This window comes from Balaenoptera borealis (genome assembly GCF_965194805.1).
Source record: "Balaenoptera borealis genome assembly, chromosome: 15".
NCBI classification, from domain to species: domain Eukaryota; kingdom Metazoa; phylum Chordata; class Mammalia; order Artiodactyla; family Balaenopteridae; genus Balaenoptera; species Balaenoptera borealis.
The window spans coordinates 89,774,411-89,788,005 of record NC_138871.1 but is presented as its reverse complement, the minus strand read 5'-3'; the positions used below and the strand labels follow the sequence as shown (position 1 = coordinate 89,788,005).

Sequence of the window (13,595 nt, the reverse complement as noted above, 5' to 3'; positions counted from 1 at the left end):
CCTATAGCCTTTGCTCTGCAACAAGAGAAGCCTCCGATCACCGCAACTAGAGAAAGCCTGCGTGCAACAATGAAGACCCAACGCAGCCAAAAATAAATAAAATTAAAAAAAAAAAAAGAGCCATCCTCAAACCTAGGGACGTAAAACAACAACGATTTGTTATTTCTCTAGGTTCTGTGGGTTGGCTGGGTGGCTTGGGCCAGTTCACCGGGTTACTTATGCAGCTGCATTTAGCTGGAGGGTCCGCTGGGCTGGGTTGCCTAAGGCCACATCACCACATCTGGAAGCTGGTGCTGGTTGTCGGCACCTCTGTTTTCCTCCAAGTGGTCTCAAGGTCCCAGGGGGTGGAGAAACAGGCTCTCCCTCGGTGGAGAAGTGCGGCAGGGTACTCACTTCTCATACTGCCTGTGCATCGGGGGAGGGGCTTTGTGGCCAGGGGCAGCCCACCACACTTGTTTGCGTTTTGTTGCTGAGATTGGTGCCTCCCATGCTCCAGGCAAGAAAGCACCAGCCTCGGAATGTGCAGAGCAGCTCGGAAGAGAATTCCAGGAATAATGGAGGAGCGCTCTTTCTGTCCCGTGGAAAAGCACAGGCGGCTTTGAGGCAGAAATGGGTCAGAAGAGCCAGACTCATGATGTAGAATCTTGGGCGGATGCAAGTAATTTACTTGTTAACTGTCTCCCCTTCCTTTTTGCACAGGTGTGCTATTGATAAATATCTATGTCTAAATAGTTCCAAAAGGCCTTTTTCAGGAAGTATAGATAGAAGAAAGAACTTCTAGGTAATAAGGAAGCACCATGACATGGTTTAAATGGCAGGCTGATTTCTTTATTAGCGACACAGGAAATGACCACGTGTCTTACGATTCTTGGCATCTTGATTCGGTGAAATGGGAAGGAACACGGGCGCGTCTAGATGGCTGTGGAGTGTGAGAAAGTGGAAAAGTCAGGGAGGACTCCAGGTTTCCCGGGGCAACACTGGTGGATGGTGGCATCAGGAGCAGAGACCTGGGCCCCCAGGGAAGGAGGAGGAGGATTTAGGTGTTGGTATGTGTGTGTGAGGAGGTGCTTTGTGCTAGATTAGCACACTCACCAAATGAGAGGGATGGGGAGATGTGTGAGATGATATCCATGCAGAAAAGTTTTTGTTGTTTTTTTTTTGGAGCAGAGAAAGGTTCACTGCAGGGCCAAGCAAGGAGAATGGGTGGCTCCTGCTCAAAACCCCCTGAACTCCCAGAAAAGTGTTGTTGATGTCAAACAGAATCCCGTATAACGTGTAGTAGAGGACAAACCTGCTCCGGTATTTGTGTGGGATTATCATTGTGGATTCTTTAATGAGTAAAAAGACGAACCTTCTCTGGATCTAACTGGATGCCTAGGAAGTGGGTGAATCTTATCTACATATTATGGTAACAGATTTTTTTTGTTTTCTTAGTAAACCAGTGGCTCCCACCCAGGGAAAGCCCAGGGCTTTAAGAGTAAGCGTTCTGGAGTCTGACTTCCTCGGTTGGAATCCTGGCTCTGCTGAACCTCTCAGGGTCTCTGTCAGTGAAACCTGGTTCCCCCCTTTTACTTCCTGTTTCCCCCCCACCAGGATCTCTGTCATCAGACTTGCTTCAGTGGGCATGAATTTCTAATTTAAGCTAATATAGACACCCTAACAGAGTTTTAAAAAAATTGAAGAGTGAAGCTGTTTGCTTCTTACATCTAGATTTCCATTGAGAACAGAATGAAAGATTTAATCTTGATTTAGCAGAACTTTAAATCACACTGTTAAAAATGCCCATTTCCAAGAAAATGGCAAAGAAATCATATGGGTGCATTTTAACTGATTAGCACACTTGAACCATATTTGGGATGCTGTCTGCCTTATTTGATTGGCTCATTTCACTTATTGGTTGATTCAAATATTTGAATGTTGGAACACACATCATCAGGAGGCTGCCAATGCCTTAAATGGTTCAGTTAACAGGAGCCATGACTCTTTTAGTCCAATGAAAGTAACTGAATGCAGCTACTCTTATTTGTTACATCAAATTCAGTTTTATAGCAACTGCATTTATGGTGCAGTTACCTTCCAAAGAGGGTATCTATTACCTTCCAGAGAAGTTAAGGTTAATTTAATAAGTGCTTAAAATTGCATTCATATATTAAAATGAATATTTTAGGGTGCAAGCCTCTGTAAAATATCAGTAAATAGTTAATAAGCATTGTATTTATATCATACCCACAGTCAGAATGTTAATATTACCTACTTCCCTTTGGCTAGAAAGCCCAAGTGTTGGTAGCAGACAGTAATGAACTGAGGTCAAGCATTGGCACCCTACGTGTGAGTGCGTGTGGGGTCTGACGCCCACGCTTTAATAACCGGGTGGAGACTGTGAAGTTGAGCGTGAGGTAAATACTTTGGAAGTGACGTGTGCAGGCTGGTGATGTCAAGTCCACACCACGTCGCACCACGGTCAGGCAGTGTTTGTTGCCATCTTCCAGCAGCCTGGAGATGCAGCAGGCAGGTTCAAGTGTCAGCAAGTCTTCTGTGTTAATAATTCTCAGAGCAGGGACTGTTCCATTGGTGGGAGACTTTGACCCGCTTTGGAACCAGCCTGCTTCCTTGGGAGCCGGGGAAGTGCCTTTTGCCAGCAGGCCTGTCGTTTTCTGCCTGAGGATGGATGGGCTCTGAACTGGCTTGTTATGTTCATCAATTAGACGCTGTCTGATTCGTCCCAGGTTACCTTGGGAGGCTGCCTTTCATGTGCCGGAGCCAGATGACCTCTTACAGTGGCATTAAGACAGCTAGATTGATTGACGGGGGCTCTGGAGAAAAATTATATTTCTTAAAGCACCACAGAGAAATAAACCCAGTGTGCCTCAGGTGTATTTTCCAAAAATACTTTTAATAGGAAGAAGGATGAAGGAAATTGAAAGGAAGTACTGTGGCCTTTGTAAATAGAGCCCACGATGATGTCAGAGGGGCTGGGGACGTGAGGACGGAGGGGAGGGGTCGGAGGCGTGACGCTCATTTCCTCGTGTCGGAAAGCAGTGGATTCTGGTTCCCGCTTATCCGCTGTTTTCCGAGAATGGCTGTAAGTCCGTGTGGCTCGGACAATTAAAAGACACCAGAGTGTCCACACGTGCCAAGCGCCGGGCGTGTGAAGATGCAGGCCGCCCTGCCTCGGTCCTTGGGGAGCTTTCGGGCAGAGAGAGAGAGTTACATAGCGGAAATTGCAGGCCTGTGGCCGTGGAGCTGTGTACAGAGTGGGCTGGGAGCGGGGCCGGGCTTCTCTGTAGGGACAAGATGACATTGGAGTTAGGATCCGCAGGTGAGTTTGCCAGACCCCAGAGGAGGGAGCCCTTCTGGAGAAGCACAGGGATTTGGAAGCGCTGGCCTGTCGGGGAACAGCGAGGCGTGTGGGCCCGCAGGTAGGGGCCCCTGTGCCTGGATGTGGTGCTGGGAGTTTGGGCTTCGTCCCGAGGGAAGCAGACCTGGAGGGCCTGCAGAGGAGGTGTGCATGCTGTCCCCTCCTGGACCTGTGCCCCTTCCCTGGAGACCCCCTCCTTGCCTCCCGCTGGTCCACCACCATTTCCCCACGGCTCTCAGGACGCAGACCTGCCCACCCGTCACGTCTGCCGCCAGCATTTCACGGAGTGCTTCTGTCTGCCCCGCCAGGTTCTAAAACCCTTACTGGGGTGCAGCTCTGCAGACCTCATGCCCACCCCAAAGAAGCAGTATTATCAGTCCTGCGTCATCGAGACGCCCTGGGACAGCGTGGTGGGGTGATGTGCCAGACGCAGAGCCGCTGAGTGAGGGATGGGAGGCGCTCAGCGTCGAGCACCTACTGTGTGCCAGGTCCGGGGTGGCCGGAGAGATTGTCTAAGCAAGTCTGAGACACCGGGCCTTTGCGCAAGGCTGCTTCTTCCCCACCGCCAAGTCCAGGATCCGAGCTCCACCCAGGCTCTTATGTCCCCTTTCCAGTACCCGTCACACACCTGTGCTGGGGACGAGCTGGGTGTGGGCCTGCATACACCTCAGGTCCTGTGTGTCTCGTCCCACTCGCTAGGTGCGGGTGGTCACACTTGCTAGGTATGTGGGTCTAGTCGTACACTTTGTAGGGTCTTAATGTATTTCTTGGGAGTTTATTACATGTTTTAAAGTGGAATTTGTGTAAATATTTTGTTTTCTTTCTATACTTTTTCCAACTTATATTACAGTTCGCTCTGTTTAAATAATTAAGATCATCTACTTAAATGTGAGTCATTTACAGCCGGTTTCAAAGGTGAGTACGTCAAGATTCATGCAGGAATCAAAGCTCAGTGCAGGGAGTTGGGTCAGAGCCGGCAATCTGCTTGTCCTGCCGGTGGCGTTGGCTGGAGGCACGAAGGATGCGCCGGAGAGGCTGGTGGTCCAGGTCACCAAACAGGGAGACAGTTGTCCTGGGATCTGGCTGTGACGCCTGAGATGGGACATGAGTGTGTAGGATCCAGTCAGGGACACATAACCTTCACCTAATTTTGCAGAAACACCAAGCCAACCTCAGGTTCTTCCTATAAAACAAAAGAAAACAGGCCTGTGTTCTTCAAAAATTCAGCGTCACGTAAGATGAAGAAAGTCTGAGGACTGGGTCCAGGTAAAAGGAGATGAAGGGGACACAACACCTGAACACGATGTGTGACCCTGGACTAGTCAGTGCTCGAGGGAGGGTCCACAAAGGATGTCATTGCATGGAGACCAGATGGAGTATGGATGGCGGATTAGCTAGAAAGCCTGAGTCAAGGCCGATTTCTTTTTTTTTTTAAACATCTTTATTGAAGTATAATTGCTTTACAATGGTGTGTTAGTTTCTGCTTTATAACAGAGTGGATCAGTTATACATATACATATGTTCCCATATCTCTTCCCTCTTGCATCTCCCTCCCTCCCACCCTCCCCATCCCACCCCTCTAGGTGGTCACAAAGCCCCGAGCTGATCTCCCTGTGCTATGCGGCTGCTTCCCACTAGCTATCTATTTTACATTTGGTAGTGTATATATGTCCATGACACTCTCTCACCCTGTCACATCTCACCCCTCCCCCTCCCCATATCCTCAAGTCCATTCTCTAGTAGGTCTGTGTCTTTATTCCCGTCTTGCCACTAGGTTCTTCATGGCCTTTTTTTTTTTTTTCCCCTTAGATTCCATATATATGTGTTAGCATACTGTATTTGTTTTTCTCTTTCTGACTTACTTCACTCTGTATGACAGACTCTAACTCCATCCACCTCATTACAAATACGTCCATTTCATTTCTTTTTATGGCTGAGTAATATTCCATTGTATATATGTGCCACATCTTCTTTATCCATTCATCTGTCGATGGACACTTAGGTTGCTTCCATGTCCTGGCTATTGTAAATAGAGCTGCAATGAACATTTTGGTACATGACTCTTTTTGAACTATGGTTTTCTCAGGGTATATGCCCAGTAGTGGGATTGCTGGGTCGTATGGTAGTTCTATTTGTAGTTTTTTAAGGAACCTCCATACTATTCTCCATAGTGGCTGTATCAATTTACATTCCCACCAACAGTGCAAGAGTGTTCCCTTTCCTCCACACCCTCTCCAGCATTTATTGTTTCTAGATTTTTTGATGATGGCCATTCTGACCGGTGTGAGATGATATCTCATTGTAGTTTTGATTTGCATTTCTCTAATGATTAATGATGTTGAGCATTCTTTCATGTGTCTGTTGGCAATCTGTATATCTTCTTTGGAGAAATGTCTATTTAGGTCTTCTGCCCATTTTTGGATTGGGTTGTTCGTTTTTTTGTTATTGAGCTGCATGAGCTGCTTGTAAATCTTGGAGATTAATCCTTTGTCAGTTGCTTCATTTGCAAATATTTTCTCCCATTCTGATGGTTGTCTTTTGGTCTTGTTTATGGTTTCCTTTGCTGTGCAAAAGCTTTTAAGTTTCATTAGGTCCCATTTGTTTATTTGTGTTCTTATTTCCATTTCTCTGGGAGCTGGGTCAAAAAGAATCTTGCTGTGATGTATGTCATAAGAGTGTTCTGCCTATGTTTTCCTCTAAGAGTTTGATAATGTCTGGCCTTACATTTAGGTCTTTAATCCATTTTGAGTTTATTTTTGTGCATGGTGTCAGGGAGTGTTCTAATTTCATACTTTTACATGTATCTGTCCAATTTTCCCAGCACCACTTATTGAAGAGGCTGTCTTTTCTCCATTGTATATTCTTGCCTCCTTTATCAAAGTTAAGGTGACCATATGTGCGTGGGTTTATCTCTGGGCTTTCTATCCTGTTCCATTGATCTATATTTCTGTTTTTGTGCCAGTACCAAACTGTCTTGATTACTGTAGCTTTGTAATACAGTCTGAAGTCAGGGAGCCTGATTCCCCCAGCTCCATTTTTCGTTCTCAAGATTGCTTTGGCTATTCGGGGTCTTTTGTGTTTCCATACAAATTGTGAAATTTTTTGTTCTAGTTCTGTGAAAAATGCCAGTGGTAGTTTGATAGGGATTGCATTGAATCTGTAGATTGCTTTGGGTAGTAGAGTCATTTTCACAATGTTGATTCTTCCAATCCAAGAACATGGTATATCTCTCCATCTATTTGTATCATCTTTAATTTTTTTCATCAGTGTCTTATAATTTTCTGCATACAGGTCTTTTGTCTCCTTAGGTAGGTTTATTCCTAGATATTTTATTCTTTTTGTTGCAATGGTAAACGGGAGTGTTTTCTTAATTTAACTTTCAGATTTTTCATCATTAGTGTATAGAAATGCAAGAGATCTCTGTGCATTAATTTTGTATCCTGCTACTTTACCAAATTCATTGATTAGCTCTAGGAGTTTTCTGGTAGCATCTTTAGGATTCTCTATGTATAGTATCATGTCATCTGCAAACAGTGACAGCTTTACTTCTTCTTTTCCGATTTGGATTCCTTTTATTTCTTTTTCTTCTTTGATTGCTGTGGCCAACACTTCCAAAACTATGTTGAATAATAGTGGTGAGAGTGGGCAACCTTGTCTTGTTCCTGATCTTAGTGGAAATGGTTTCAGTTTTTCACCATTGAGGACAATGTTGGCTGTGGGTTTGTCATATACGGCCTTTATTATGTTGAGGAAAGTTCCCTCTATGCCTACTTTCTGCAGGGTTTTTATCGTAAATGGGTATTGAATTTTGTCGAAAGCTTTCTCTGCATCTATTGAGATGATCATATGGTTTTTCTCCTTCAATTTGTTAATATGGTGTATCACGTTGATTGATTTGCGTATATTGAAGAATCCTTGCATTCCTGGGATAAACCCCGCTTGATCATGGTGTATGATCCTTTTAATGTGCTGTTGGATTCTGTTTGCTAGTATTTTGTTGAGGATTTTTGCATCTGTGTTCATCAGTGATATTGGCCTGTAGTTTTCTTTCTTTGTGACATCTCTGTCTGGTTTTGGTATCAGGGTGATGGTGGCCTCGTAGAATGAGTTTGGGAGTGTTCCTCCCTCCGCAATATTTTGGAAGAGTTTGAGAAGGATAGGTGTTAGCTCTTCTCTAAATGTTTGATAGAATTCACCTGTGAAGCCATCTGGTCCTGGGCTTTTGTTTGTTGGAAGGTTTTTAATCACAGTTTCAATTTCAGTGCTTGTGATTGGTCTGTTCATATTTTCTATTTCTTCCTGGTTCAGTCTCGGCAGGTTGTGCATTTCTAAGAATCTGTCCATTTCTTCCAGGTTGTCCATTTTATTGGCATAGAGTTGCTTGTAGTAATCTCTCATGATCGTTTGTATTTCTGCAGTGTCAGTGGTTACTTCTCCTTTTTCATTTCTAATTCTATTGATTTGAGTCTTCTCCCTTTTTCTCTTGATGAGTCTGGCTAATGGTTTATCAATTTTGTTTATCTTCTCAAAGAACCAGCTTTTAGTTTCATTGATTTTTGCTATTGTTTCCTTCATTTCTTTTTCATTTATTTCTGACCTGATCTTTATGATTTCTTTCCTTCTGCTAGCTTTGGGGTTTTTTTGTTCTTCTTTCTCTAATTGCTTTAGGTGCAAGGTTAGGTTGTTTATTTGAGATGTTTTCTGTTTCTTGAGGTAGGCTTGTATTGCTATAAACTTCCCTCTTAGAACTGCTTTTGCTGCGTCCCATAGGTTTTGGGTCGTCGTGTCTCCATTCTCATTTGTTTCTAGGTATTTTTTGATTTCCCCTTTCGTTTCTTCAGTGATCACTTCGTTATTAAGTAGTGTATTGTGTAGCCTCCATGTGTTTGTATTTTTTACAGATCTTTTCCTGTAATTGATATCTAGTCTCATAGCGTTGTGGTCGGAAAAGATACTTGATACGATTTCAATTTTCTTAAATTTACCAAGGCTTGATTTGTGACCCAAGATGTGATCTATCCTGGAGAATGTTCCATGAGCACTTGAGAAAAATGTGTATTCTGTTGTTTTTGGGTGGAATGTCCTATAAATATCAATTAAGTCCATCTTGTTTAATGTCTCATTTAAAGCTTGTGTTTCCTTATTTATTTTCATTTTGGATGATCTGCCCATTGGTGAAAGTGGGGTGTTAAAGTCCCCTACTATGATTGTGTTGCTGTCAATTTCCCCTTTTATGGCTGTTAGTATTTGCCTTATGTATTGAGGTGCTCCTATGTTGGGTGCATAAATATTTACAATTGTTATACCTTCCTCTTGGATCGATCCCTTGATCATTATATAGTGTCCTTCTTTGTCTCTTGTAATAGTCTTTATTTTAAAGTCTATTTTGTCTGATATGAGAATTGCTGCTCCAGCTTTCTATTGATTTCCATTTGCATGGAATATCTTTTTCCATCCCCTCACTTTCAGTCTGTATGTGTCTCTAGGTCTGAAGTGGGTCTCTTGTAGACAGCATATATATGGGTCTTGTTTTTGTATCCATTCAGCCAGTCTGTGTCTTTTGGTGGGAGCATTTAATCCATTTACATTCAAGGTAACTATCGATATGTATGTTCCTATTCCCATTTTCTTAAATGTTTTGGGTTTGTTATTGTAGGTGTTTTCCTTCTCTTGTGTTTCTTGCCTAGAGAAGTTCCTTTAGCATTTGTTGTAAAGCTGGTTTGGTGGTGCTGAACTCTCTCAGCTTTTGCTTGTCTGTAAAGGTTTTAATTTCTCCATCACATCTGAATGAGATCCTTGCTGGGTAGAGTAATCTTGGTTGTAGGTTTTTCTCCTTCATCACTTTAAGTATATCCTGCCACTCCCTTCTGGCTTGCAGAGTTTCTGCTGAAAGATCAGATGTTAACCTTATGGGGATTCCCTTGTGTGTTATTTGTTGTTTTTCCCTTGCTGCTTTTAATATGTTTTCTTTATATTTAATTTTTGACAGTTTGATTAATATGTGTCTTGGCATGTTTCTCCTTGGATTTATCCTGTATGGGACTCTCTGTGCTTCCAGGACTTGATTAACTATTTCCTTTCCCATATTAGGGAAGTTTTCAACTATAATCTCTTCAAATATTTTCTCAGTCCCTTTCTTTTTCTCTTCTTCTTCTGGGACCCCTATAATTCGACTGTTGGTGCGTTTAATGTTGTCCCAGAGGTCTCTGAGACTGTCCTCAGTTCTTTTCATTCTTTTTTCTTTATCCTGCTCTGCAGTAGTTATTTCCACCATTTTATCTTCCAGGTCACTTATACGTTCTTCTGCCTCCGTTATTCTGCTATTGATCCCATCTAGAGTATTTTTAATTTCCTTTATTGTGTTTTTCATCGTTGCTTGGTTCCTCTTTAGTTCTTCTACGTCCTTGTTAAATATTTCTTGCATTTTGTCTATTCTATTTCCAAGATTTTGGATCATCCTTACTATCATTATTCTGAATTCTTTTTCAGGTAGACTACCTATTTCCTCTTCATTTGTTAGGTCTGGTGTGTTTTGACCCTGCTCCTTCATCTGCTGTGTGTTTTTCTGTCATCTCATTTTGCTTATCTTACTGTGTTTGGGGTCTCCTTTTCACAGGCTGCAGGTTCGTAGTTCCCATTGTTTTTGGTGTCTGTCCCCAGTGGCTAAGGTTGGTTCAGTGGCTTGTGTAGGCTTTCTAGTTGGAGGGGACTAGTGCTTGTGTTCTGGTGGATGAGGCTGGATCTTGTCTTTCTGGTGGGCACGTCCACGTCTGGTGGTGTATTTTGGGGTGTCTGTGGCCTTATTATGATTTTAGGCAGCCTCTCTGCTAATGGATGGGGCTGTGTTCCTGTCTTGCTAGTTGTTTGGCATAGGGTGTCCAGCACTGTAGCTTGCTGGTCGTTGAGTGAAGCTGGGTCTTGATGTTGAGATGGAGATCTCTGAGAGATTTTTGCCGTTTGGTATTACGTGGAGCTGGGAGGTCTCTTGTGGACCAGTGTCCTGAAGTTGGCTCTCCCACCTCAGAGGCATGGCCCTGATGCCTCGCTGGAGCACCAAGAGCCTTTCATGCACACGGCTCAGAGTAAAAGGGAGAAAAAATAGAAAGAAAGAAAGAAAGAGGATATAATATAGTGAAGTAAAATAAAGCTATTATAAAGCAAAGTTATACAGACAAAATCTCACCCAGAAGCATATACATATACACTCACAAAAAAAGGAACAGGGGAAAAATTAATATATCCTGCTCCCAAAGTCCACCTCCTGAATTTGGGATGATTCGTTGTCTATTCAGGTATTCCACAGATGCAGGGCACATCAAGTTGACTGTGGAGCTTTAATCTGCTGCTTCTGAGGCTGCGGGAGAGTTTCCCTTTCTCTTCTTTGTTCGCACAGCTCCCTGGGTTCAGCTTTGGATCTGGACCCGCCTCTGCGTGTAGGTCGCCTGAGGACGTCTGTTCCCCGCCCAGACAGGACGGGGTTAAAGGAGCAGCTGCTTCGGGGGCTCTGGCTCACTCAGGCGGGGGAGGGAGTGGTACAGAGGAGGCGGGGCGAGCCTGCGGCAGCAGAGGCGTCGTGACGTTGCAGCAGCCTGAGGCGCGCCGTGCGTTCTCCCGGGAAGTTGTCCCCGGATCACGGGACCCTGGCAGTGGCGGGCTGCACCGGCTCCCGGGAGGGGCGGTGTGGAGAGTGACCTGGGCTCGCACACAGGCTTCTTGGTGGCGGCAGCAGCAGCCTTAGCGTCTCATGCCCACCTCTGGGGTCCGCGCTGATGGCCGCGGCTCGCGCCCGTCTCTGGAGCTCGTTTAGGCGGCGCTCTGAATCCCCTCTCCTCGCACACCAGGAAACAGAGAGGTAAGAAAATGTCTCTTGCCTCTTCGGCAGCTCCAGACCTTTTCCCGGACTCCCTCCCGGCTAGCTGTGGTGTGCTAACCCCTTCAGGCTGTGTTCACGCCGCCAGCCCCAGTCCTCTCCCTGCGATCCGACCAAAGCCCGAGCCTCAGCTCCCAGCCCCCGCCCGCCCCGGCGGGTGAGCAGACAAGCCTCTCGGGCTGGTGAGCGCTGCTCGGCGCCGAGCCTCCGTGCGGGAATCTCTCCGCTTTGCCCTCCGCACCCCTGTGGCTGCGCTCTCCTCCGCGGCTCCGAAGCTTCCCCCCTCCGCCACCCGCAGTCTCCGCCCGCGAAGGGGCTCCTAGTGTGTGGACACCTTTCCTCCTTCACAGCTCCCTCCCACTGGTGCAGGGCCCGTCCCGATTCTTTTGTCTCTGTTATTTCTTTTTTCTTTTGCCCTACCCAGGTATGGGGGGAGTTTCTTTCCTTTTGGGAGGTCTCACGTTTTCTGCCAGCGTTCAGTGGGTGTTCTGTAGGAGCAGTTCCACGTGTAGTTGTATTTCTACTGTATCTGTGGGAAGGAAGGTGATCTCCACATCTTACTCTTCCGCCATCTTCTCCTGTCTGAGTCAAGGCCGATTTCTTGAATGGGGCAACCGTCCTGTGGTTCTGCAGGGGCGTCTGTCTCTGTTGTCAGGAAACCACCCGAAAGTGTAAATAGATCGTGTGTCTTCAGTACTCATCTAAGGGACTTAGCCGTAAATGTGTGTGATTCATGCAGCCTCCTTCTAAGTAGTTTAGAGAAAATACGTGTTTAATGCAAACATGAAGGGAAGCTACTCCTAGCAGCCCCTCGCCATTCCTTGTCTGGAGAGTGCCAGATTTTCAACTGTTCTTTTCCTGCTCTGCCTGCATCTTCCTGCTCAGTGCATTGGATCGGCAGACGTTTACTGAGCAGCTGTTACGATCACTGAATTGAACACACGTACGTATCGAGAGCCTGCTGTTGATTTAGGGCCAGGAATGTGCGGACGGTGGGCCTGGGCCCTGGAGCTGCGTGTGGAGGTGTTACAGGACGCAGCAGGGGGGCCCTGGAGGTCAGGCGCGGACCGGGATTTGAAGGATGAGGGGTCTGAGGTCAGGAGGCAGGGCAGGGAGGGAGTTCCAGGTGCAGCTGAGCTCTGTAGGAAGGCGTGGGGTGTGCAAAGGCTGCGGTGAAAGGGTGTGAGGAGTGGGCTGTGCAGGCAGGTAGGCTTAGAGCTTGAAGGGCGTTGGAACACCCTCATAAAGTTGGGCCCACTCCCCTGAAGTGTTTGAAAGGTGGGCGTGATCAGATTCACAGCAGCCCTGTTCACTTATGCATTCAGCAGGTACTTACTGAGTGCCTACTATGTGCCAGGCACTGTCCCGGGCTCTGGGATCCATTATGAGAAAAACAGACAAACACACACAACCCCTGCCCTCATGGAGAGTCTAATGCCTCATGGAGACAGGTGAACAATGAACGTCATAAATAAATTATCTGTAGGTTGAGTTAAGTGCTGGGGAAAATATGGAGAAGGGTAAGGAAGGGAACTTTTTAGTTTTTTTGAAGAAGGGGATTCCAAGGCATTTTATGCTTCCATATTTTTTTCGTTGTCCTGTCGGCATACGATTCCTCTTGTCTGATGGGTTGCTGAGGTCAGTGGTAGGGGAGTGCCCCATTGTGAAAGGGGGCAGAACACTGGCAGGGGAGAGAACTGCTGCAAAGTGTCCCAGGAAACCAAGGAGTTAGACTCTGCCAGGTCTAACTCTCGAAGGATGGCACCTTCTTTGTTAATTCAGAGAAATTTAAAGTGGGGGGAAATAGGGAGGGAGCCATCAGGGTGGCTCTCGCCGAGAAGGAGAGGCTTGAGCCAACGCTTGACAAGAGGCCAAACCCATGGAGCTCCGGTTTCCCTGGATTTCACAGGAATGAGGTGTTTCAGAATCTCGCATTCCCTTCATGTGCTTGTTAGGCAAAGTATGAGATTAAACAATAAAACTGGTTTAATGACGTGATGCCCGCCTTCACCTGCCGTCCTGCTCCCCCGGGAGTTCTTGTTTCCACAGCTCCTGGGGTGACGGGGGCGGGTGGTCAAACCGCGATGGGTGTGATTTGCTCTGGGCTCTTTGCTCAGCATCCTCGCTGCTTTTGTGTCCTGGTGACGAGGTGGGTAATATTTCCTTGTCACTGTCCTCTGAGTGCTGTTTCAGAGACAATAAAATAAATATATGGCCTCTTTATCTTAGAGGCCAAAGATACGGAAAGTGCTTGTGACAAGGAGATGTGAGTGACACCGAGAAGAATCTAGTAGGTTTCCCGAATCCCAGCCCCCAGCTGCCTCTAAGGCACTAGCACCATATATCATTTTCTGTTTCTAAAACCAG

At 45.9% G+C, this 13,595-nt stretch overlaps 1 protein-coding gene across 1 annotated transcript in view; it reads left to right on the top strand.

The window, feature by feature from the left end:
* The window catches only part of DCDC2C (doublecortin domain containing 2C), a gene marked incomplete at its 5' end in the record, with an annotated part of 154,232 nt that overhangs the window by 44,020 nt on the left and 96,617 nt on the right, over window positions 1-13,595 (top strand). The window contains 2 exon segments of the mRNA XM_082357371.1: window positions 3,693-3,768; window positions 3,973-4,057. Coding sequence (XP_082213497.1) covers window positions 3,693-3,768; window positions 3,973-4,057 — 161 coding nt within the window.